The 27,543-nt window shown below is 40.7% G+C and overlaps 1 protein-coding gene and 1 pseudogene across 4 annotated transcripts in view; one reads left to right on the top strand and one right to left on the bottom strand.

The window, feature by feature from the left end:
- The window catches only part of Rtn4 (reticulon 4), a 51,517-nt gene extending 34,919 nt beyond the window's left edge, over positions 1-16,598 (bottom strand). The window contains exons 1-3 of one of the 4 annotated variants that reach the window (NM_194054.3): positions 15,803-16,598; positions 3,905-3,961; positions 726-3,086 (exon numbers count right to left, since the gene is read on the bottom strand). In NM_194054.3, the coding sequence (NP_918943.1) occupies positions 726-3,086; positions 3,905-3,961; positions 15,803-16,307 (2,923 nt within the window). In that variant the 5' untranslated portion in view covers positions 16,308-16,598. Of the gene's footprint in view, positions 1-725; positions 3,087-3,904; positions 3,962-15,533; positions 15,723-15,802 lie in introns of those variants that run through there. The other 3 variants (NM_194051.3, NM_194053.3, NM_194052.3) reach the window with 3 other exon arrangements.
- Gm12093 (predicted gene 12093) lies at positions 19,698-20,828 on the top strand (annotated as a pseudogene).

Here is a 27,543-nt window from a genome sequence, read left to right as displayed (position 1 = left end):
CATCTTTTGCAAGTTTGTCATGAAATCATATCTAAGATAAAAATAAACATATATGAAAATATTGTTTTAATATCCCTTGCTTGTCACAGCAGCAGGAAACACTGAAGAAAAGAATGCATCATGAAAGATAATTTTACTAATTTTTTCCTGGTTTCATTGATGCAAAACTATGGAAAAGCCTACAGTAAAGATGAGTGTTAAGTAGAAGTGAGGTGGGAAGAAATAACATAAAACTTTTGTATTCTTGGTTTTTGCAACAAATTCACAAGAATCCTTTTACTTTGAACTCCTGATTGCAGTTGAGACTATACTGTACTACCTGGATAGAACAAACTTTTTTTCTTAATCATTCTCTATTTTAGATTTTTTGTGTATGAGTGTTTCACCTGCACGTGTGTGTGCATGTGGATCAGATGTGTCTGTTGCCCATAGAGGTCAAAGAGGGCATCAGATCCCTTAGGGCTGGAGGTATAGCCGATTGTGAGAGACCACATCGGTGATGGGGAAGCGAACTTAATTAAGTCTTGTAGAGGGTAAAAGATCAGCAAGTGCTCTTAGCTACTGAGCCATCTTTCCAGCCCCACAGAACTAAAACTGAACTAGTAAAAAAGATTCTCATCAACATGACACAGTAGACATGATACATTATAAATGTTATGTCACAAAACGTTATCTGTATTCCATAGTAAACCAAGAAGTTGGTGAGACGGTGCATGGATTATTACCTGAAGTTTTATTCAGCTCTGCTGACAATACAGCTGTCAGGGATCTGTCCTCTTTCTCTGTATCAGAAGGAAGTTTTTCCTCTGCTTCTTTCGTAAGTACTTTGGGTTTAACTATGTTGCCCATTTCTATTTGAGATTCCAAAGCAGAAACATTTGGAAGCAATAAGGGCACCTTAGATACACTGGACCTACTTTTGGAGAATTCATCTGAGACATGTGCTTCATCTTTAGGATATGTATTCTTGAAAGAAAGGTCACAGGGCAATTCTGAGCAAGGCAACGAATTGGCCCCGCTCTGGACATTAGCAATTTCACTTTTGTTGGATACTTCTAGGTCAGTGTACTCCTTAGGAGAATCATCTTTAGCACTGACAAATGTGGGAAACTCATCTATTATCTCAATGGGAGATGAATCGGAAAATGTTTCACTTTCTTTCATTTTGTCTTCCTTAGAAGAAAGTAAGTCATCATTGGAATAAATTGCAGTATTAAACTCTTCCATTTGCAAAGAAATTGTCTCCTTTTTGGTCAATGTTGGAATTTCATTAGATGCAGCATCTTTTGTAATATGTAAATTGGGCTGAAAAGACTCTAAATATGGCTTTCCTACCTCCTGAGGTGAAGCACTAAGTCTCTCCTTATGTTTGTGTTGTGTTACTGTCTCAGACACTTCAGTGAGACTCTCCTTCATTAGCATCACAGCCTCCTCTTGTGTTTGTGGGACTTCAGGAATTGAATCATCACTAAATAAGTCAACTGGTTCAGATTCGGGTGAGGAATCATCCACGAGCTCACAGTGATCAGGCACCGACTTCTCAAATTTTGCTATTTCTGAATAATTAGAGAACTCTGGACTTGGCTCAGTGGAGAGCTTTGTTTCTTTAATTAAATCACATGCAATGGATATATAAGGAGCTTCTGCTTCCTGAGCAGCTGCATTAAAACTTTCAGGCTCTTTAATTTCTTCCTTTGAGTCCGATGTTTTTAGTGCTACACTCATGGCTTCTTCATATGGTGGGGGATTTTCAGGCTCAAGCTTTATACCGTCATAACTAACTGGAGACGGTACTTCTAGTGGGGATGCACTGGGCTGCGCTACAGAAGCACCAGTGCTTGGAAGGAGAGAATTTAATGGCGCTTCCATAACAATATCAGGCAAAACTGGTGACGGAGTTGCTTCAGCTTCCTCAAATGATGGGCAAAGCTGTGCTGTGGGGTAAATTGACTCTTGTATAGCTTCTGATGTCTGGACCAAGTCCACTTTTGTTTCATAAGCAATCTTTGTACCTGTGGCTTCGTTCAGTTCACTTTCACATGCTTCCTGAACTAAATCTGGCGTTAGACCTTCAGGCATGGTTGCCACTACTGCCTCAGTCACCTTTGATAAATTATCTGTTGTGACATAATCTGCCTCAGAATCATGTATTGCTACAAGGAAAGGATTTGACGTTTTGGGGCTAGTCTTCTCTGTTATAATTTGGGCCTTCCTTTCTTCTATTTTTTTTTCATCTGTTTTGTTTTCTGAAGTGTGATCTTCTAGCACAGGGAAAATGTTTGCTGCAGTACTCTCGGTTGCTGAGCTAAAGGAATCACAGGTGATGTACGCTCTGGAGCCGTCCTTCACAAGTTCTGGGGTCCTGGGGAAAGAAGCATTCTCATTTCTGCTTTCACTATCCTTCCCATGACCTTTTTGCTCCAGGCTATCTTCAAAGCATTTTTTGTCCACTTTACTTTCCATATTAGCTCTAGCAGCCAGCACATCCCTACTTCCCTCATAAGTATCTTTCACTTCCCATGCTTGTTCAAATGGCTTAAAATCTGCATACTCTTCCCTCACAGGTGCTACCACTGACATTTTCATTTCATTAAAAATGTCCATTGTCTTTTCTGGAGACATAACTCCGTCTTCTTTAACCACTTTAGTAAGGGTCGCAGGTGACTCTTGTGGATTATGAAGGGCTGCACTACAAACTAAATCCTCTTTGTCTTTACTCCTCACAATTACTTCTTCCTTAGTGTTTTCTACTAACATGGCTGACTCTCCTTTTGGGGAGCCATTGAAAGATGATCCCATTTCTGAGTATTCTAATACTGAAAACTCTGCTGACTCTCTATTTACAAATGGATTTGTTGCCCTCTCTGGCAATTCTCTAGAAGCTTCATTTAAAGTTTCTTCAATAGTTCCTTCTGTGGATGCCACTGCTGATAAGTTACCAAGGTATCCGTGTTCTTTAAAAGAAACAGTTGAGAGAGGAGATAGAGAAGGAAGAGAGGCAGCAGTTTCAAACAGGACAGATGGGAAATCCTCTTGACCAGACGAAACAGTGTTACCTGGCTGCTCCTTCAAATCCATAATTTTTTCTGTGGCCATGGATAGAAAGGAAAATTAGAGAATGCCAATGTTCTCAGAGCTAATGCAAGTATTATGACATATTAATAAAAGTGTTAGTAAACATTTATTATTAAATGAATATGAATAGCATTTAGTTAATAAATACAGACTTGGATCATTACTGAAAATATGAACTATTGTCAATTTTAAAGAGTACATGGCTACTGTACAACAGTTAACAATGTTTATAGCCAAGTGAAGACTCTAAATCACTACAAAGTAATTAAAAACATCTAAGATGATGGATATGCTAATCGGCTAACCCTGACCAGGCAACAATGAATAATGTATGGGATCATCACACTGTACCCTATAAATACAGTTATTAAAGTACCTAAAGAAAAAAGAATAATGTGCAGTTTCAGAGGCAGTTACCTACTATGCGAGATATAAATCAAATCTGAGAAAACTTCAGGTGTTACTAACTAGAAAAAGCTATTTCTAAATAGTTTAAAGAGAAAGTAAGATTTGATGAGTGAGTACCCAGCTGCACAGGCCAGACAGGGTACTGGATTATCAAAGGCAATGAGACAGGTATTCCATTACATAAAGGCCTGTGGCTATACAAAGGCAAACTATTTGAAGAAAATGAATGATTATGTAAATATAAACCAAGAGTCCAAGAATTCCTTATGAATTACAATTATGAATCAAATCCTGACCATGTCTCTCTTGTAAAAACAACATTCTTGGCCCAACATTGATTTCTAGTAAATGCAAAGTACTCTGTTGAGTTAACATTAGAGTGAGTTAGAATACAGAAGAAAGGCTGGCAGAAAGAACTTGCCTGCAGAGGAGGGTATCACAGGCTCAGATGCAGCAGGAAGAGCAAAAAGGGTCTCATCTGAAAAACAAACAGAATACAACCTCAGCAGAAATACAAGCAGGCTGGAGGAGTGAAAGCAAGAGACTAAGCAAGGGGAAGTTCACAATGAGCTAACCACATTTTAAGAGAAATGGCTAGTAAGGCAGAAAGGAAGTAGGAAATAGTAACTAATATGACTAAATGTTAGTCATTGTTTGAGAGGCAATACAGCATGTTTATATTGAGTTTTGACCAAAGTGATTTTCCACACAGTATTATCACTTAATATACTGTATCCAAACCTTGTCCTACTCCATCTTTAATCATAAAAGATTAAATATGATAAATTAATAACTATTTCAAGTAATCATTTGTTCCTAGCATATGTTCCATTTAAAAGGGCACTTTCTGAGAATTACATACTTTCTTTTATATTCTTCTCTTACAGTGCATGGCAGTACTGAACAGTACTGAAGATAAGTCATGTGCCACTGTCCAAATGCCACTCAAAAATAAAAGCAGCCCTACTCTTATTATCATTGGTTGCCTTCTCATTTGTTTTAAGTATTTTATACCCTACAATTTACTTTACATACCACCCTATTGTCATAATGGTGGTAATAGTTCCCCTTTATATAAAAATTAAAAACAATCCAACAACAACAAAAACTAATTTCACAACTAACGGGAGGCACTCCTATAATTAAGCTCCAATCTTTCCTACATAAAATACAGCAATGTTTGTGCCCTGGCCACATTCCCAGGTTAAATTTTTAACTTCCTACATTAGATGTCCAGATATAGCTTAGGGGAGGTGACCAGAGTTAGATGAGGTCCTGAAAATGAGGCTCTGACTCAATGTGATTACTGCCCTCGCAAGAGGAGATACCAGAGAATATGCACAGAAAGCAAGCTACCAAGAGGTTGTCTCACAATAAAATCGACCTTGCTGACAAGCTAATGAATCTTCTCAATCTTTAGCATTGTGAGAAACGTCTGTTGTTTTAGCTACCCATCTTATATTTTGTACTGTCAACTCAAGTAGACAATACAGTATTCATTACAGGGTTAACGTTGTATATAATATCTTTTGTACCCGTTCAGAAAACTAAAAAATCTTCTGTTTTATATATAGTAGGGAAAGACTCCAGCACAGGACTACTTGGAATAATTCAAAGCATAACAGGAAAGATGACCCAATAAACTTGGAAAGACACTTCTACCAAGTAAATACAAGCTAAATACAAGCTAAACAATGCTGATTAACACAGAGTAAAAGATATATATAGTTAACAAAAAAAAAAAAAAAAAAAAAATGGACTTCTCTTCCAAGTCCCCTTAATCAACAGGGGATAGGTAATTTCATAATGCTAAATAAATTGTGACTAAATCCCCACAAGGCACAATGTCACAGCATCCTTAGATGAGATAGATGGTGAGAAAAAAAAAAAAAGCTGAAATGTTTAAAAAGGTCTCCATAACCCAGGCATGGCAGTGCATGCCTACAATCCCAACCTACTCATGAGACTGGAAAAGGGAGAATCAGCCGGGCAGTGGTGGCACACGCCTTTAATCCCAGCACTGGGGAGGCAGAGGCAAGTGGATTTCTGAGTTCGAGGCCAGCCTGGTCTACAAAGTGAGTTCCAGGACAGCCAGGGCTACACAGAGAAACCCTGTCTTGAAAAAAACAAAACAAAAAACAAACAAGAAAGAAAGAAAAGGGAGAATCACGTGAATTCCCATGTTCAAGACCAGGTTCAACAGTTTGGTTAGACACTGGTCACAAACCACAAGCATAGTCACAACCAAAAACAGTAAAACAAGAAATAGGTAGGAAAGAACATCACCCAAACCAGAAAGCCAACAGTTACTTAGGAAATTTTCTGCGGTATGTACAACATGTACATATTTCTTAAATGTTATGTGTGACTCTCCTAGTTTCATTTCTGCTGATATAGTAAAACATCCTCACTGAAAGCAACTTGGGGGAGAAAGGATTCATTTAACTTACAATTCCAGTCCATAATTGTAGAGAAATCACAGCAGGAACAGCTAGTCACATCATAACCAGTCAAGAGCAAAAGAGAAATTATGTGCATGCTTGCTTGGACTCAATTCCATTTCTCTACTCCTAGAAATTGCAGGGACCTCTACATAGGGAATGGTACAACCTACACTGGATTAGGTCCTTCCACATCAATTAACTAAGACAATCCTGGACAGACACACACAGACCAACTTAATATATATAGACAGCTCTGCACTAAAGCTCTCTTCCAGGGTGAATATAGGTGGTGTGAAGTTAACAAAGATAACCATCACAGTGATATTAGGTTTTAGGGCTGTTTGTTTGTTTGTTTGTTTGTTGTTAAAAAAAGAGTGCTTGGCCTTAGCACCATCTTCCTCGACACTCTTGTGCCATGAGAGCAAAGTGGCAGAGGAGGAGAATACTCAGGCTCAAACACAGCTCAAGAGAAGATGAGGCAGATGTCCAAGTAAACTAGCTTGTGTACCCACAATGCCTACAGGAACAGAAAAGATGCTCAAAGCCAGGTACAGTTGTTAGACTGCAGGCTGCTGTCGGTAATAAGTCTCAGTGGACCTGGAATGTCACCTTGCCCAGATCACCGAGGAAACTGACTGCCTTTCTCACAACCAAAACAGTCCCGCTGGCCCTCTGCCTTTGGCATTCTGGACTAGTTCTGATCTCACTTGTGGTCAAGTGTATCTTGTGTACAATAAATCCTCTTGCTCTCAGCTGAAGAATCAAAAAAGGAAAAAAAAAAAAAAAAGAAAGAAAAAGAAAAAGCAAATTTGGGCTCAAAAGGCAGAACCAACATATTCAACTAGATGAAGCAATTTAAAAAGAAAGTTTTTTTATTTTTTTAACAAAATAGTACCTCTACACAATATAGTTAGAAGTCACTGATTGAAAAGCTATTGTTAAGACTAGCCACAAAATGAACTAACTTAAAATTGTGCCAGTCTTTTTCAAGAACCTCTTAAAAACATATCTTATTTTTAACTAATACCAGAATATTTCCCATAGAAAAACTTGGCATTTAGCCAACTAAGGCATTTAAGTTAGTATTTCAAATCATTAATTTAAAGAAAATAAAATCCTCATTATCTAAACTTGAAATTCATTCATCACAAAATAAGTTTTGTCATTTTAAACATGCTTCGCAGGAGGGGAGGCCTTTTGGGTCTTTAAGCAATGGTGGGCAACAGGTACATATGAATTCAAATCTCGGGTCTTCTATGCCCATGTGTGGCCCTGGGGGGTGATTTTCTAGCTTTCCTCCTCAGCCCCTCATTCATAAAACAACATATTAGCATCTATCTCAAACTGGTGCAGAAGGGGAAACAAATTTTAGTCTAAAAATGCCTAAAAGTATCGCTTGTTTTGAAAAACAGCTGTTGATGTTAGCTTAGTAATTTTTTTGTAAAGACCCTCACTTTTGCAAATGAATGACTATAATTAGGGGGCTATTTTAAATAAAAAGATGTAACACTCTGCATTTCTGAGGAAGTTGACATATACACTGATTAAGCTTATAAAAGGGGAAAATGGCTTCTTTTCTGAGAACTATTAAGAACACCAAACTTTACAGAATGAGACAAAAGCTAACCAATGGTGTGTATGTCTGCAATGCCAGCACTCAGAAGAACCGGAGCAAGCTCTGATCTCAAAAAAGTTAAAAACCTTACATTTTAAATCATTAATTTCATTTGTGCTACTGTGAGCAGATAACATATCATAGTATATCCAAATATACATAAAGACAACTATATATGAAAATGTTATTTTAAAATATGCTAAAGAGGAAGCCACAACTTTTCTGGTAAGTCCTTCCACTCTACTGCCATTACACTAATATTACTTAAGGAAGAAAGGGAGAAAAGAGGAGAAAAAGGGAGAAAAAGAGAGGAGGGGAGGGGAGGGGAGGGGAGGGGAGGAGAGGGGAAGGGAGGAGAGGGGAAGGGAGGAGAGGAGAGGAGAGGAGAGGAGAGGAGAGAGAAAAAGCTGTCCATCCCTTCTCGTGGTCAAAAACATTTAAAAGCTCCTCCCAGTTGTTCATTTTTTAATCAAACCTTGGCTAAAATAAGGTCCTCTGTAAAATGGTCCCAATGCATCCCAGTTCTTCCAGTATCTTCTGTGCTGGCCAAACTTAATTCTTCCCAGTGTGTCTGAATATCGCATCTATGAAACCTCGAAGTCACATAGCCAGACTTTTAACTTACTTTATCCCTATATTCAGTGCTTGTTTTCCTTTACCCCCAGTGAAATGGACAGAATTGACTGTTCAAGAAAAACATCACATGACTTAAAGTCCATTACTTTACAAAGTAAAACTAAAATGTTAGTTTTTAATTACTGCAATTTTTTACTACAATCTCACCAATGTCCACAACTCAAATACTGTCTTCTTTAACACATTCATTTTAAAGATTTACCTACCAAAAATATAATTGATGAATTTAAAAAATTGTATCTAATAAGGCAAGGGAAACTACATTGCACATGCAAAAAAACTAGGCAAATCTATCAGTTAAATGAATACTGTGAAGGTTTGGCAACGCTGGAAGATTTAACACAAAAATACTCAAAATATATGTATCACTAGGACCCAGAATGGATATACATTTCTAGAAAGAAAGTGAACTTATCAAGAGTGTAAGACAGATACAAAGATAATACACAAAACTCAAACTGCACTTCCATATAATAGGAACAAATATGGGGAAAAACACTTGCTATGTAGTCCTGGCTCACCTGAAACTTAGTATATAGCTGAGGCTGGCCTTGAACTCAGATCTGCCAGCCTCTGCCTCCTGAGTGCTAGGATCAAAGGTATGCACCACTACACCTGGCTTGGAAAAAAGTATCATTTGTAACAACAATAAAATGCTTAGGCACAAATCTAACAAGAGATACACAAAATCTCTATCCTGTATCAAGGGACATGTTCATTAATTCAGGGTCAGGAAATAGTTCTCTATGGGCTTTTTGGGATTTTATACATTGTAAGAGTGGAAAGCCTGGACACTGACTGTCCTTGCTTGTACCTTTTCAAAGGTTATCCTGTGGTGAATATGACTTAGAAAACAGCATCAGTGTCTTCCTCAACAAAGATCATACATGCTTTACAGTATAAAAAATTCATTTTCAGGGCTGGAGAGATGCTCTTCCGAAGGTACTGAGTTCAAATCCCATCAACCACATGGTAGCTCACAACCATCCATAATGAGATCTGATGCCCTCTTCCGGTGTGTCTGAAGACAGCTACAGTGCACTTACATATAATAATAAACCTTTGGGCAGAGTGAGTGGGGGCTGGAGTGAGCAGAGGTTTCAACTCCCAGCAACCACATGATGGCTCACAACCATCTGTACAGCTACAGTGTGCTCATATACATAAAATAAATAAATCTTTTTAAAAAGTCATTTTCACTCAGCTCAAAAGTCCTCCCCTGTAATAAAATCCACCATAGCTGCAGAAAATGCTGATATTGAAACTACTGTCAGTAGCTATAGTAAGTCTTTTCTGTTTTGGGTAGACATCTTGTCTCCTTGCCAGCTAACTCACCCCATATCCCATAAGCAAAATTTACTTCAAAATAGAGCTTAATACAAACATAGCAACTAATACTATTAAACATCAAGATGAAAACAGCAATTCTGGAGTAGACAAAGATGCTTTAGCACACACTAAATAAATATTACCTGTAAAAGGAAAAGGTAAATTAAGACTTAAAAATTGAGCTAGACATGGTGACACAGGCCTTTGGTCCCAGCATTTGGGAAGCAGAGGCAGCCAGATCTCTGAGAGTTCAAGGCCAGCCAGGTCCAGGACAGAGACCCTGTCTCAAAAAATAAATTTAAATATATATATATATATATATATATATATATATATATATAAAATAAACCTGACTAATTTCTAACAGAAGCATCCAGATTAATAAATTTTTAAAATCAGTAAAAAAAAATATTAAACACACATAAATATTCTGATGAAAAAATAAATATTCTGATTTTTAAAAAAACCTATCATGAAGTATTTTATTTAAAACCTTTAGTAATTAAAACAACTTTGTACTTATATATAAACAATGCCGAACAGAGGATATATCCATTTTCAGTAGGTCAGACAGAGTATGTAATAAATGGAGTTAAATCATGAAAATTATATTAAACCTCACACTCCAGAACTAAGCAGCAAACAAAGATTAAAATAAAATCATAAATGTACTAACAGTAAAAAAAAATTAGAAAAGGCCTTTCTAAAGACTTTCAATGACTTTTATGACAATTTGTTTTGTTTTGGTTTTTGGTTTTTTTTTTTGTTTGTTTGTTTTTCGAGACAGAGTTTCTCTGTATAGCCTTGGCTGTCCTGGAACTCATTCTGTAGACCAGGCTGGCCTCGAACTCAGAAATTCGCCTGCCTCTGCCTCCCAAGTGCCGGGATTAAAGGCATGTGCCACCACACCCGGCTAAAAATCATTTTTTGAAATGATAAATCTAACTAAAAAATGAATGCACAGAAAAGTATACTCTGTGGTCAGAATACGAATAACCATTCAAGAAAAACATGCTAAAAAACTGATCACCTGGGCTGAAGAAATGGCTCAGCAGTTATGAGCACTGGCTGCTTTTAAAAGACTGGAGTTTGATTCCCAGCAACCACACAGGAGCTCACAATTGTCTGTAACTCCAGTTTTAAGGGCTCCCATGCCCTCTTCTGGCCTCTGTGCATGCGGTTGTGCACAGACAAGCACAGGCCTAACAACCATACATATAAAATAATTTTGTTTAAAAAAAAAAAAAAACTTAAGCTAGCCCATGATATAAGCTCAAGTGATCCTGCAGCCATAAAAATCAAAACTCAAAGTAGGCAAAAGCAATGATTAGAACAAAACATCTTAGCAACCTAAGCCTATAGAAATTTTTACAAATGTAAAGTATAACTACTTGCTAAACTATTTACCAGTTTACCAATGTAGTGTTGATAAAGGCTTAAGAAAGAATTTGTTCTTTTAACACAATGTTGCTGGAAGTATAAGCTGTGTCACCGCTCTATAGGGCACTTTGTCAGCACCCAACGTTGTATACAAGCTCCTTTTGAACTAGAAATCTTACCTGAATGGATTTATTCTACAACCCTACAGTGAACCCTTCAGCATTCATCTCCAAGGAAATAATACCTAAAGGTGTTCATAGCAACACTGTTTGTAACAGGAAAGGCTAATCTACATAACTACCAGAGCAGAAGAGATTAAATACAGCAGTTCTCTTATTCATGAGATCCTTTTTTTTTTTTTTACTATTGCCAGAGGACACCTGCAATTGAAATAGTATTAAACTCCATACATACTCTTTGCCTATACCACACACCTATGATAAAGCTTAGATAAACTACTTTTGCACTTTGGGGTCATTATTAAGTGAAATAAAGGTCACGGATTCTCCTCCATCAACCAGGAGGTATATGCCCAGATAACAGTGGACTCTTGAAAGGACAGTAAATAAACCCGAAATAAACTGATTTTCTTCCATATACAAATACACTTATGATAAATTTTCATGTTTCAATCAAGGGAAGTAATTTTAAAGCTTTGCCAATCTCATTACTTTAATGCTCATTTAAATATAAGCTCATTTGAAGTCACTAGTTTTTCTCCTAACAAAGAGACAAAATGGGAGGTACAACACAGACAGCATGGATACATTGGGAAAGGGATAATTTATCACCCTAATCAGATCAACATATAATTTAAAGCTAATGAGCTATTCCTGGAATCTTTCCACTTAGCCTCTTTTAACATAAAGTAATGAAATTCACAAAGTGAAATCAGAGATGAGGACTACTGGGCTATATGTCTGTGGAATTCTCTGCATCTATTTGTTTGTTTGATCAGTTGGGGCATGTGGATAGCAGTGTTTTTTCCAATGCTAAAAATCAAACCCCTGACTTGGAATCCTTGAGGCAATGCTCTACGACTGAACCATATCCCCCGGACCTCTGCAGACACTTTGGTACAAAATGGAAAAGGTACACACACATAAATGCCATTCCACAGAACTGTAGACAGATAGTCAAGACACTTCCAACAGGTACAATCTGCAAGAGTACAACTTAGAAAAGCTGATGAAAAGGTATTTTTGGCATTACTTCAGTACTGTTCAAAAATACTATACAGAGCTTGGCTCCCACATGTCTACATCAATAGATAATCATATCTTTAAGAAGTGGGGACCACAGGTGGGCCTGTATACCCAAACCTGTAATTCCAGATATTCAATAAGCTGTGGCAGAAAGACCCCAAGTCACAAAATAAAAGAACTTACATTAATATTAAAAGTGCAGAGGTTGGAGAAGTGAGTCAGTCAGTAGTGGCTTCACTATAGAACACAAGGCCATCAATTCAATACCCAGGGACAAAAAGAGAACAGCCTACTGGGAAGTGGTTGTAATCTGGGTTGTAATCCCAGGAAGAATAAAGGTTCTACTAGAACCTGAGTTCTCACAAGATGATGGTTATAAAAGGCCAAGACTGGTTCCTACTTCCTCCCAGGTTCCTTGTCTCACCATGTAATTGTGGTCCTCTAGTCCAGGCTCTCACCACTGTGACATTATCTACAAGGTTTTTACCATGGCCAAGTAGATGACAGATGCCATGCCTTGAAACCACCATCACCAGAAGCTTGATAAATCTTTTTTCTTTTGAAACGAAACAAAACAGACTAACCAACTCATAAAATCTCATTATCAAGCTGGATACCAACATATCTGTACTCAACAAGAGAGATACCCTCCTGTTTCTGGCCTGTGCACGTACACAAATCTTTTTTTTTTTTTTTTTTTGAAGAACCATTTTGATTTCATGATATAAAAGCAGCTTGACACGGCAGACTATGAATTAAAGTATGATAATAAGATCCAGATTCCTTTATTTTGACTTAATACCCTTCAGAATTCCAGTTAATCTATCACACACTTTCATTCACATTACCAATGTGTCTAAAGATCAGCTTAGTCATCTTAACTGATGTCTGCACTTTCCTCAAATCAATCTCTAAGTTTCCTTAGAACAAATGAACCATTCTTTCTAGAAAAATGGTCAACTGATGTCTGCACTTTCCTCAAATCAATCTCTAAGTTTCCTTAGAACAAATGAACCATTCTTTCTAGAAAAATGGTCATCAAGTAAAAGGTACAGGTCTCAATACATTACAATGGAGATACTGCAATTCAGGAAAACTATAACTTACTAACTGAAGGATATCAGAGTTAAGGAAAAAAACTAATGTAAATAGCAGTGTTAAACACAGTTGCTAGGGGTTTATATATAGCCTCTCCCAGTTTGTCTATTCTAACCATGGACAGAGTGCTTTCACCTTTGTCTTTATTATAATCATCTATAAACCTTCAAAACTACATTTTTGCTCCAAAATCACAATGTAATTATTCAAGTAGCATATTCCTAAAATACTATTTCTGTAAGCCATACTTATTACCGTGACCCCAGAGGCTCCTAACTACCTGACTCTGCATAAGTTTTCCTTAATAATCTTAGTTAATAAACAAGCTCACTCCTGCTTCAGGGTCTTTGCCCTAGGAATTCCTTTATATATATATTTTTTCTCTGCAGCTCAAACCTTAGTTCTTTTTCCTATCATCAAGCAACCTTGAAAAGGGTCCTCATGGGGCTGGAGAGATGGCCCAGCGGTTAAGAGCACTGACTGCTTTTCCAGAGATCCTGAGTTCAATTCCCAGCAACCACATGGTGGCTCACAACCATCTGCAATGGGATCTGATGCCCTCTTCTGATGTGTCTGAAGACAGCTACAGTGTACTCATATACATAAAATAAATAGATCTTTAAGAAGAAAAAAAAAGGGTACACATGTTTCAGTTATTCTCATCCCTTCAAGCTGTTATCGTTTCATAACACCATCATTTTTAGTACTTTTTTGTGTGCTTATTTTGTGTATTATCCCCATGAGGAGAGCATGAGTCTTGCTTACTGCCACACCTTGGAAGCCCAGAACTTTGTAAAGTGTCCTAGATAACCAATAATAGGGACCAGCCAATAGCCAAACTCTTCAGTGCATTAAGAAATCTAATGTATTGCGATGAGTTAAATATCAACAACCACAACTCACTGTTGTTGTGTTCAATAAAGGGAATAAAGCTTCCAAAAAACACAATGAGTACAAAATTCCTGGGTAGACAACATTCCTCTTTTGTCTTCTAAACTTTGTTAGTATTTCTAAATCTTCTAAAATTTGTCAGTATTTCAAGAAAATGCTGATGCTGCCTGAGTCCCCTCCATATTCAAAGGACAAAACTATTTATCTTGTTTCTATGAAAGTAGAAAAAATGAAAAGTATAGTTTGGCCAATCATTGTTTCCAGTTTAAAATTTTAATACTTTATTTTTTTCTACTTTAGTTTCCCTCAAAAAAAAGGAAAGGAAAATAAAAATGAAAAGACAAGGCAGTCTTCATCTAAATTCTTTACTGTAGGAGTTGTTTTTGAATAGTGCCTTTGGTGTGCCCATAATGAATTGTTACCCAGGATCACTTCTATTGATTCATTATCCCCATTATAAGAGAGTTAATTGTAATAAAAAAGATACTGCAAGCTCTGGGGTGATATTATTTCTCTAAAAAAATAAAACCTCCTAGATCTGGAATGTTGTGAAAATTTCCCAGCAGGCAGTTATACCATTTAATTTTTTACCTTACTTTACAAAAAGAAAAAAAAGGCTTTTTGCTAGCAAGACACTTTGTCCCAAAGTAATAAACTACTTAAGATGCATTCTCGTTCTTTACAAAATTTGATTTTTTTCCCTTTCCAAAATAAAAAGGGCAATAAAACAATATTCAATGCATTTTGTCAATGTAAATCATATACTTATAAAAACTTCTAACTAATATAGGAACATTTGCCCTAAAACATTTCATTATGTCTCAGGATAAATCTACCACAAGTTCAACTAATTCCTGACCAGGAATCCACAGGTTTGCCCCTTTTTAAGGTCAACCATTTTGCCTTTTCTCTACAAGTCAATCTCGATGCATTTAAAGGCTAAGAGATGCCATTAAATTTGGCAATTTCTTTTACAGCACAACTGAGGCCCTGGATAACTATGCCCCATCGGAACAAAATGCCCAGATCTCGTTTCTCAGGCTGGTGTAGGAATCACCACATTAAACACAAATGAACTGGGCGGTGGCAGAACTTCACCAAAAGTCTCTCCTTCCCTTTTCTCCTGGAACCACGCCACTGGAGGCGCTCGCTCCCCCTTCACCGCAGTTGGGTTACTGTATAGACGTTAGCAGCTCGGCCAGTTCCCCACCAATAAAGGGAGAAAGAAACAGGGGATTAGTGCAAGGGGATCCCCCGACGCCCGGCAGGAAGGAAGGCAGGCCCTAAAAAATAAAAAAACTGTAGAGTGGTCGACAAACGCCCATCCTTTAAATAAAGGGATTAGGGCACCACAGCCTTCCCATTCCCACCTCCAAGCCCAGCCCAGCCCAGCCCAGCCCAGCCCAGCCCAGCCCAGCCCAAGGAATCCACCATCCTAGTTCTTCAACACACTCCTAGCTGCTGATAGGCGAGAACTTCGTGCTGGAATGGGAACCAGCGACTTGGCAGCGGTGCACGTGCTCCCCGAAACCCCGACAAACAATGAAGGCACCCAGGCTTCCGAGGCCGCCCCACCCTTCTGCCCGCCTCCCGCCAGCGGGGGCGCCATCACCCTGCCACTCGTAGACAAAGCCCTAGGGTCCCGAGCAGCCCTGCCCGTCCCCTCCTCCCCCGGGCCAAGACACAAAAGAGGGAGGGGCGTAACGCGCAGCAGCACTCACCCACTGAGCCCGAGCCCCTGCGCTTGGGCGCGGCCGGCGTGGAAGGGGGCGCGGCGGGCTCCGCTAGGGGGCTCGCGCCGGCTGGCGCCGGAGGCCGCGCTGGAGGCTCGTCGTCCTCCGGGAGCTTGGAGGGCAGGACTGCGGCAGCGGGCGGCAGGGATGGCGCGGACGCCGCGGGGCTGCGTTCCCAGGACGGCTGCCTCTCAGGGGCGGTGGGGGGCGCGGCCGGCAGCGGCCCGCGGGGCGCGGGGGGCACCGAGTCGCTGCTGAAGTCCAGCAGCGGTGCGGCGGCGGGGGGCACCGGAGCCGCGGACAGCCCGGCTGCGGGCTTCCTCTCCAGCACCTCCAATTCCTCCAGGTCCTCGTCGTCCTCCTCCTCCTCCTCGTCTTCCTCGTCCTCCTCGTCCTCGGGCTCCGTCACGAACTGGTACTTGAAAGCGGGCGGGGGCCGGGGCGGGCTATCCGCGGACGAGGAGACCAGCGACGACTGGTCTATGTCTTCCATGGTCGGCGATGATGCTGCAGCTACTGCCGCCGCGGGCCACTTCTCCTCAGAGCCGCGGGCGGTTGTGGGGGTTGGGCAGGACTGGCAGAGGCCGGGCTGGCCGAACCAAGCCGAGGAACCCGCAAAGGCGACAGCTCCAGGAACAATAAGACTTCTCCTCCTGCCTCCGCGCTCGAGATGCGCCACCCGCCCTGTCCTCAGTTGCAGCAGCCGCCGCCGCCCAGATGAGCAACTGAGAGAGGAGGGCAGACTCTCCGCCCAGTTTGGCGTGACTCACCTTCCCGGCAGGGGAGGGCTGGCTGGCGCGGGGGACAGAGAGCCAATAGGCTGCGGGATAGAGAAGATGGATCACGGGGTTGTCCAATAGAAATAGGGTGCAGGCGGAGCCTGCCATACTTCCTTGGTGGCGTTCGGAGGGCGGGGTTTGGAGCTGGGATCCACCCCCACCTAGTGTAGTTGGGGAATGGGGCGGGGACTTGGCCTTGCCTACAGCGGGATTTTAGTCTACCAAAAGGGGGCGGGCTGCGGTCCCAGGATTTGGAGAGTTTTCCAAGAAGCCTGTGGAAGGGCGTTATCCTGGGGACCTAGGAGTGGAAAGTTTCCTCCCCGAAAAGGGAAAAAAAAAAAAAAAAGTGGAGAAAGGTACTAACAAGACTGAATTAGGTCTTACGGATTTTTTTAGATAAAAGACTTATTTTCAGACATGGTCCCAACGCATAACTACCACCACCTCAAAAGGAGAAAGAAAAACAAAACATTTATTTGACACTTTCAAGTTCCCTCCCTTTCTAGACTGCAGGCCTGGAATGAGGTAGGCAAAACAGCTGTGCTAGATTACCCGGAGCTCTGGGCTCACTGTTTAGAATGCTTTCGGCCTTGCATTCTGCTGGACTCTAAAAGTGCACGGAGAATGAGTCACCAGAAAGGGAGAAGGGGGAAGGAACGTTGAAATAGATGCCTTGGAAGGCAAAATTGGTTCACTATTTTTCACTCACCTCAGGCTGATGAGTCAACATCCCGGATGATTCAGGCTTCCTAGGAGTCGGGAAGCCCTACACTCACTGGTTTGATATGCTGGAATGGCATGTCTCCTGATGTGCGGTCCCCCCCACCCCCACCCCCCCAAAGCTACACTTTAAAGAAAACGGTAGCCAGGTGTGGTGGCACATGCCTTTAATCCCAGCACTTGGGATGCAGAGGCAGGTGGATTTCTGAGTTCGAGACCAGCCTGGTCTACAAAGTGAATTCTAGGACAGCCAAAGCTACACAGAGAAACCCTGTTTCAAAAAATCAAAAGAAAGAAAGAAAGAAAGAAAGAAAGAAAGAAAGAAAGAAAGAAAGAAAGAAAGAAAACGGTAGAACATAGAAAACTTTGCTTCAAGGTTTGCAGAGTCCCTTTATCTTTCTTATACACTTTTCAAAAATACTGGCTGCATGCCTACTCTGGAGAGAGGATTGCCTGCATTCCAATTGTTCAGTCTACATGTGCACTGTCTAGTACTGAAGCAACTGGCTGCTTTTAGCTCCTGAGCACTGAAATGAAGTGTGTTCTGTGAATAAAATACACACTACATTCCCAGAATTTATAAGAAATGTTATAATTTCTGTTTCACATTGGTTTTATGTTGGCATTGATAGTATTTTGGATATAGTGGGATGAGTACACTATATTATCAAGTTCACTTGTATTCTTTTTGAAGCAGCTTGTAGAAACTTTTAAATGCATGTTCTAATAACTAAGATATTTGATTGCCATGGATTTTGTTGGTTTTTAAGCAAATTTGTAGTCCCAACAAAGTAATATCACCCTAGATTTAGTTTAAGTTTTAAGAAAGAATTGGGTGGGGTGGATGTTGGTGAGGGTTGCTGGAGAAATGGCTTTAACAAGACCTGAGTTCTGTTCCCAGCATCCAAGCAGCTCATAATCACAGCATACACACTCACACACATCTTTTTTTAAAAAAAACTTTTAAAATGTAATGGGGCTAGAAAGATGGCTAGTTAAGAGAACTTACTGCTCTTGCAGTAAATAAACAGCCCAAGTTTGAGTCTAAGGACCTACATGGTGATTTCCAACTCTCCATAACTCCAGTTCCAGCAAATATGAAGCCCTCTATGACTTCCTCAGGAGCCAGGCACCTGCGTGGTGTCCCACATATACACCGCATAGCATTCATACACATTCTGGTCCTATTCATTCTGGAAGAAAAGAGACATTGAAAGAGACACCTAACTATCCCAGCCATAGTGATATTCTCTCAAAAAATGCGACTTCATCCTAGAGCCAATATACAATCATGAAAAATAATGTGTCACTGTTGTTTTAAACCACTGCCTTTTTAGGTGATTCATTACATAGCAAAAGTTTCTTGAACTAGTATCCATTCTGTGTTTGCATTTTATGCTTTATTGGTTTATACAATGCATTAGGTATGTACTCTATACCAGCACCAAACAAAGCAGGTGCAAAGTTTGTCTATACATTTTCAGGTAAAGGAAGGGTCACTACTCAGAAGAATAGGCAGTTCCAGTGCTATGGTATTAATACTATTGCAAAACACTTAATCACTACCTAAACTCATATGTGGAACAGGCTACATTTGCCTTCTATCATGTATGCCCTTTGAAAAAGTTAAAGGGCCAGAGATGGATATATATATATATGCATATATATTGGAATATGAAAGATGGGTTCCAACATAAAACCTGTTTCAAGAGCTTTCTGCCATAGCTCTTTCACCTACTGAAAAGGACTTGTCTTTTTTCAAGTGCACTGCTGAGTTACATGCATTCTTTGTACTGGAACAAAACAAAACAAAACACTGAAACATAATTTTTGGCTTAAGTGGAAGTTGTAACAGCTTCCTGCATGATTTTCCCTAACACTTCCCTGGTTTTAGGTTCTGTATATATAGAATTTTATGAAATGTAGCTTTGTAATCCTGGTTAATAAATGTCTTGGTTCAAAGTACATTCATTCACTACTAAGAGTAAAAACAGAAATGAGATCAATTTCTTCAGTCATGTTTATAATTAGTGTTGGACCTAAAATAAAAATTTAAGTCAGGAAAAGGAATCCCACTATCCAAATAGCCAGGAAATGGCTATTTACATATCTACCAACAGATGAATGGAGAATACAGAAGAAGTCCTGCACTTGGGAGGCAGAGGCAGGTGGATTTCTGAGTTCAAGACCAGCCTGGTCTACAGAGTGAGTTCCAGGACAGCCAGGACTGCACAGAGAAACCCTGTCTCAAAAAAACAAAACAAACAAACAAACAAAAAACCCAAAAACGTCCTGCTATGATGTATGAAGCTTTGTCAACTTCCCTGTGACAATCCACCTGTGCTAAATGTCATGTGTAATAACCAGGAACATCAATGAAGCTCATATAAGGGTTGGGTTTCCAGGAAAGTAGCCACTGACCCATGGCCCTGAGACACATTTTGAACAAACTGGATGCTGATATTGTCCGTCTCCAGGAGACCAGAGGGCCCAATGATATACTAACAGTGAATATTCCTAGCTGTTGTTGCGAGCAGGGACTCCTGTTTCCATATCAGCAGTAGCTGTAAAGATTGCACTGCTCCAGTGGCTGCTGAAGTCCTGAGTGGTCGGTCTGCCATCCAGAACAGGGATGTCCATTGCTTCAGAAACACAAATGAGTTCACCAAAGAGGATCTTCCCACACTGGATAGTGAAGGCCAGGCCCTCATTGCACAGTACATGGTAAGAGAAAGAAGACCTCTACCCTAATTGATATGTCCTGCCCCATGTGCATTCTGGGAAGCCTAAGAAGCTGAGGCTTCTTAAAGTCAAGTTTCTATGGGCAGATCTGAGCAGAAGCCTGCGCTAGCCATCATGTGACCATTCTCAGGGATCTGAATATGGCCCAACATCTCAGTCACTATTATGAGGCAGGCAACCTGGTATTCTTTTAAGGAAACCAGGGCAGAATTGAATAAGTAGCTTGCTCAGTAACCTGGGTACCAGGCCCCACATAGGCTATTTACCAATAGTTACCACTGTTCCTGCCAAAGCAGGAAAAGGCCTTCAACTACTGTTTGATGCTCAGTGGTAAGAGGCATCCCAACTACAACTCCTGGCTTGATTGCAGGCTCAGGCATAGGTTCCTGGTCATAAACACCTTCCAGGCCCCCATTCTGCTACCTGAAGTGATGGGCTCTGAATGCTGCCTGGTAGAAGCTATCTTGAACATGTTCTGAGTGCCAGCAAGATAGTGCCCAGACCCGTATACCCATTTCTTCCTCGAGTTTCTTAATTACTTCTTCTTGAACAAGAACTTGTGATTGGCAGTTTGTTCTGCCATCCAGCAAGCAAACCCAGGTCTAGAAGCAGCTAAACAAAACATGTTTGGGTTTAACCAGCCCTGGGAAAAGTCAGGCTGTCTCCACAAGAAGCCAGAAAAACCTGAGGAGCAGCTTCTGGCCTTCTCCAAACTTCCGATGTCATAACTGCAGATTCCAGAAGAGGATGCATTGGCCACAGTAGTATAAGAACAGCTCAGACTTTCGGAGGCTAAAGGTAAGAAGGAGGTACAGACCATGTTCTCTTTTTTTGTTTGTTTGTTTGTTTTGTTTTGTTTTTACAGAGACAGGGTTTCTCTGTATAGCCCTGGCTGTCCTGGAACTCACTCTGTAGACCAGGCTGGCCTTGAACTCAGAAATCTGCCTGCCTCTGCTTCTCAAGGGCTGGGATTAAAGGCGTGCCCCACTACTGCCCGGCCAGACCATGCTCTTGAAGACTATGCTAGGTATGGTCTCACTCATGCCCCTCTGAGAGGCCACAGAAAGCCATGTGTAGCGCATGCTGTGAAAACACTGGACCTACCCACCAAAATTCTGAATGTTTGTCTGGCTGTTGGCCTGGGAGCCCCTCCCAGGGATGTCTCCTCCAGGTCTAGCTGCTTTTTCTGAAGCAGGCTCAGGTGAAGCAGTTGAGGCCCAAGGATATGTGACATGGTCAGCCCTTGGAAGGTCCGATGCCAGCTTTTCAGTTTTGCCAGTTTTTCATCCTTCCTTCTTTCAAGGCTTCCTTTTCTTCTCTCTTTTCTTCCTTTTCCTGCCCCTCTTTCTCTTCACACCTCTCTCTCATCCTTTTCATACATAGGTAGTAGCTGTGCAAGATGCTATAACTTAAAAAAAATTTTGGGAAATGTATTTGTTCATAAACAAAATCTGTCTTTGTTTCAGAATAAAATGAAAATGTGACATAGATACACAAGGGAATTGCATATAGCTGTAAAGACAAGTGAAATGACATTTGTTGGGAAATGGGTGGGACTGGACATCGTGAAGTAAAATAACCCAAACACAAAAAACACAAAGACTGCCTGTTTCTCTCAAACAGGAAACCTATGTCCAGAATGATATGCATGCTGGGGACATGTTATCTATGTATGCTGGTCACAAAACTACAAAGGGGATTAGGAGAGAGAAGGAAGAGATTTGAAGGGACATGGGGGAAAGCAATGGCAATATATCTTACGGTTTTACTGCTGTGAGCAGACTCCATGACCAAGCCAACTCTTATAAGGACAACATTTAATCCAGGCTGATTTACAGGTTCAGAGATTCAGTTAATAATCATCAAGGTGAGAGCATGGCAGCATCCAGGCAGGCATAGTGCAGGACTGAGATTTCAATATCTTCATCTAAAGGCTGCTAGCAGAAAACAGGCTTCCAGGCAGCTAAGATTAGGGTCTTAAAGCCCACACTCACAGTAACACACCTACTCCAATAGGGCCATACCTTCTAATAGTGCCACTCCCTGATCTGAACATATCCAAACCATCACACAATAGAAAACACAGAATAGGAATAGAGAAGGGAGGCTCAGAAGGGAAGAAAGCTAACTAGCTTGGAATGGGGCAAGGGGTGAGAGGAAAAAATAAGAACATAGTTTAATGAAACCTAGTACTTTATAGTCACCTAAATATTTAATTTAAAAACAATGAAAACAAAAAGCTAACAGGCAAGTAAAAGAACCTAGGGCTGGGGCTATAGTGCAATTGATAGAGTGTGACCCTAGCATGCAGAGAACCCTGGGTTTGAGACTTAGGACGATGTAAACTACGGGTGGTGGCACACTTATCACCCTAGCAATCAGGAATGAAGGCAGGGGAGCAGAAATTCAAGGTCATTCTCTGCTACAATGAGAGTTCAAGGCCAGCCGGAATGTCGAGAGACTGTACCAAAAAAGAGGGAGGGAAGGGAGGAAAGGATTTAATCTCCTTAATCTCTTTAATTTTCTTTTCTTTTCTTTTCTTTTCTTTTCTTTTCTTTTCTTTCCTTTCCTTTTCTTTTCTTTTCTTTTCTTTTTCTTCCAGTTTTTCGAGACAGGGTTTCTCTGTATAGCCCTGGCTGTCCTGGAACTCACTTTGTAGACCAGGCTTGCCTCGAACTCAGAAATCCGCCTGCCTCTGCCTCCCAAGTGCTGGGATTAAAGGCGTGCACCACCACGCCCGGCATCTCTTTAATTTTCGTGGGACGTCTTCTGCGTTATTACATTTCCTTGGGCAATTTCAATATGCATGATTTCTCTTGTGAAATATATTTTGATCTAGCAAAAGATTATATTGGAGCCTGAAAAAATTAATTTTAATATAGCAACAGAAATCCAAACTAAAATATACCTATGCCCCTTTAGGCAAATAAAAACATGTCTTCATAAGAAACAGTGCAAGCTGGGTGTGGCAGTATACATCTGTAGTGCTGGCACAAGACAGGCTGAGGTAGGAGGACAAAAAGGCTAAGAACTAGTCTCAGAAAACTAAGCAAAAAAGAGGAAGTGGGGAGGAAGAGCACGTGGTCTCACCACCTGATGATACCACCTCATTATGAGGTGTTTTATCCTCCCCAGGAGAAACAGAACCAAACTCTCACTATCTTTAGGATAAAAATTCTTGTATTTAACAATGTATTGGGTAGCCAGGGATGATGTTGAACACTTGTGATTCCAGGTAGAAGCAGGAGTTCAGGGTCATCGTTGACTTCATAGAGAGGTAGAGTCAATGGCACCTGTGCTTTGTAGACATCTATCTTAGCACTTCCTGCACCAAAAATTATTCATCATCTATAACAAATTAATAAATCATTTCTTAATGCTAAGGAACACATAGTTTATAGTGTGTGTGTGTGTGTGTGTGTGTGTGTGTGTGTGTGTGTACAACAGGATTTCAAGAGAAGTACATAAAGTATTTGACACTTAACTTTTAAGGTAGAGAAGGTGTGGTGGTTTGCATATGCTTGGCCAAGGGAGTGGCACTCTTAGGAGGTGTGGCCTTGTTAGAGGAAGTGTGTCACTGTGGGTTTGGGCTTTAAGACCCTCATCCTGGCTGCCTGGAAGCCAGTCTTCTAGCAACCTTCAGATGAAGAGCTCTCAGCTCCTCTTGCACCATGCCTGCCTGGATGCTGCTATGCTTCTGCCTAGATGGTAATGGACTGAACCTCTGAATCTGTAAGCCAGCCCCAATTAAATGTTGTCCTTATAAGAGTTGCCTTGATCATGGTGTCTGGCCACAGCAGTAAAACTCTAATGAAGACAGAAGGAAAGACAGATATTTACAGAGGGAGCACTAGCTCCAATAGCAAAAAAGGAGTAAAACAGCAAAACTAAGGTCTAGAAAGATGGCTAGCTAGAGCAGGTGGGAAGAGTCAGAGAAATGATTGAAGATAAACTAGGAAGTCACTTAAGTGTCAGAGAAGGGATTCAAATGCCATGATACCAAGTAAAAGAATTATCTCTAAAGAAAAGGTCTTTAAGCAAAATGGTAAAATGACCTGATTGATAATTTATAGCAGTAATACTGATAAAGGATGGATTGTGGGTGCTAGAGTGAGGAAGGGAATATTAAAGATGCAATTGTAATGTTTTAAATAAGTGCTCCATAGCTTTATTTAAATGCTGTCGTTTAAGTAGAAGATAATTACCGCTTATACTTCAGGCAAACGCTAATGAAAGCCAACCCCAATAACATAGAAAATGGGAGGAAATAAAGTTGGAAAGTACTAAGATGAATTCACAGAATTTGGTGACTAATAAAATGAAGGTCTGATAGAAAAAATGATTCAAAGATTTATGCTTGGGTGACCTGATAAATTGCTGCTGCCTTTACCCAAGGAAAGTCAGGCAATGTAGTACAGTTTAGATGAGTCACACTGGAGAGAATACAATGATCTAAGCTTTAAATATATTCAACTTAAGTTGACGATGGAACAATGGGTTATAAATAATCAGAAAGCAAGTTGGGAGACGGCTCAGTGGGGAAGATTTCTTGCTGTGCAAGCCTGAAGTCCTGTAGAGTCCCCAGTACCCAAGAACAAAGCACTGCTTGAAGATGGAATTGTCACAGTAACTCTCCATCCCAAATATGCCCCGGCAATGAAAACACAACACAATTAATATGAATTCATGTTGTGTGCCTAGATTGGACAGATCTACCACTACACTACCATTTTCCACATCTATGAGACCCCTTAGAACTTGCGTTTTCTCCATGCCATAGGCTTCTGCTCTGCTTTTCTTCTTCCTTCTCCTCCTCTTCTGTGTCCTCTCCCTCTTCCTTTTTCTCCTTCTTCTCCCACCCTCTCCTTCCACTCCACCTTCTCTTTTATCTGCCCAATCATCAGCTCTCCTTTATTTTACAAATTAAGGTGGAAAGCAGGTTTACGGGAAATCACCTGAGTACTGACTTGAGAACAGAATTAACATCAAATATAATTAGCCTCAGGGCTATCCACAACAAGGAATGCTGAAGACTGGATTGCTGGAGCTTGCTGACCTCTAACCTAGTCAGAAAACAGGTTTGTTTCAAGGGAATGAGGAAGGAGTGATAGAGGAGGATATCTACATCCTCCTTCAGGCTCTGCACAGGCACACACACTGCATGCACCGAATACACACCAGAAGAGAAGGAAGAGAGAGAGAGAAAGAGAGAGAGAGAGAGAGAGAGAGAGAGAGAGAGAGAGAGAGAGAGAGAGAGAGAGAGGAAATAAGGGAGGAAGAAAGGAAGGATGGACCAGAAAACAATGTAAAAATAGATAAGATTTAATATAGCAGTTTCTTAGTTTGGGTTTTATTGCTGTGAAGAGACACCATGAATGACCCTGGCAACTCTTATAAAAGCATACATTTAATTAGGGCTGGCTTACAGTTTCAGAGGTTTAGTCCATTATGTGGGAAGTATGGCAGTGTGCCAGCAGACATGGTACTGGAAAAAGAGCTGAGAGTTCTACATCTGAACCTTCAGGCAGCAGAAGAAAATTGTGTACCAAACTAGGTATAGTTTGAGCATAGGAGACCAGAAAGCCTGCCCCCACAGTGGCATACTTCCTCTACACCTTCTAGTAGTGTCATTCCCTATGGCCATGAATCTATGGGGGCCATTCCTATCCAAACCACTACAGGGGTTTATTCTGGAAAGCAGGTACATAAGTATTAATTATGTTTCATGAATCAAAGTTTGGAAGCAAATATTGGGCTAGGGAAGGGATAGGGAAGACAGTTTCTGCTACCTCTAGGAGAGACAGGAATGAATCCTTCAAAATGTCAACATATACTACCTCAGGATGTATTCTTATAGTATTGCTTCAATCTTTAAAACAAAAGCATTCCTTACCCCAGGCCCAGTGCTTAATTTAAAAAAAAAATAGTCTATCTACCTTAAATATGAAACTCAGAACTAAAAATATGATTTCTGTAAGTGCTCAGTATATTTAATGCTAATCTAGTGCATAAGAACAGCACCAGCGACTTAAGCCCACAGATGGCCCTCGCCGCACAGCACAATAAGCTCGGAGCTCCAACCTCTCAGCCAACCTGCTAGACTCTTGCTTTTTTCTGTAAGTATCCACTGATGAAGAAATAAACTACAAGTAAAACCCAATCAAATGGCTAATGAAATGGCTGAAAGAACCAGGGGTATAGCTTAGCAGTAGAATGCTTGCCTAGCTGTACTGGTTAGTTTTTGCTAACTTGACAAAGACTAAAGTCAACTGGGAAGAGGGAAGCTCAGTTCAAGAATTGCTTTCACCACACTAGCCCATGAGCATATGTGTGGGAGCATTTTCTTTTTTTGATTGCTATACGATGTAGAGAGCCCATTCCACTGTAGGCATGCCCTTCCTAAGCAGGTCATTCTAGGTTGATGGCCCAGTAAACTAAAATCTCTTTAGTAAATTCTTTAGTTCTTTTTGTTTGTTTGTTTGTTTTTTGTTTTTGGTTTTGTTTTTTGGAGACAGAGTTTCCCTGTGTAGCCCTGACTGTCCTGGAACTCACTTTGTAGACCAGGCTGGCCTCGAACTCAGAAATCTACCTGCCTCTGCCTCCCAAGTGCTGGGATTAAAGGCATGTGCCACCTGGCCCGGCCCAATTCTTTAGTTCTTGATTCTTGGTTTCTGCCTGCTTGAGGTCCTGCTCTGACTTCCCTCATTGATAGATTGTGATTGGAATGTGTAAATCAAAAAAACCCTTTTCTTCTCAATTTGTTTTTGGCCTGTGTTTCATCACAGCAACAGAAAGCAAACCAGAATATGGGCAGAATCTGAGCACATTGCGTTTTGAGGAGTTTGGATGGCTTTGGAATAGAAACCTGGCTGGATGCTTTAAGCTGAGCTTCAAGAGCCATTCTGGTAAGAGCTTGGAAGGTAGTAGTGCTGAGAGCAATGGAGACTGTAGGAACCCAGTTCAGAGGTTTCAGAGAGAAGCAAGGACTTGAACAGAAATGGGACTAGAGGCCGTTCCTATGATAAGTTGGCAAAGACTCTGCCTGCTTTCTGCCTGTGTCTTAAGAACTTGCCTGAGGCTAAATTAAAAAGTAAAGGATTAATTTTTGGCAAAGGACATTTCAAAGCAATATAATGTTAAGTCTGGGGTACGGTTGTTATTAATAACTCTTATGCAGATTTATAATGAAAAGGAGCAAAAAGGATAGAAAGGAAAACAAAATGTATAGTTTGAAGATAAACAGACCACCAGGGAGCTACTATTACAGCTACAGTACTGCTGAAAGGGAGGCTGTAGTTGTTAAAATAAATAAATAAGTGTCAAGTAAAAGAGAGGCTTCCTGCTCTGAACTGGAACAAGGGGAAAGGTGTCCAAGGTAAGACCCTACCTACCAGCTAGGAGAGCTCCTAGAAATAAACTACAGCCAAAACCAGAAGCTGCTGCCTATGAGATCCAAAGGGGGAGAGTCCTTCCCTAGACTAAGCTGCA

Source organism: Mus musculus, chromosome 11 (assembly GCF_000001635.26).
Source record: "Mus musculus strain C57BL/6J chromosome 11, GRCm38.p6 C57BL/6J".
NCBI lineage: Eukaryota > Metazoa > Chordata > Mammalia > Rodentia > Muridae > Mus > Mus musculus.
Note: the sequence above shows the minus strand (reverse complement) of the source record. Positions and strands in the feature narration are given on the sequence as shown.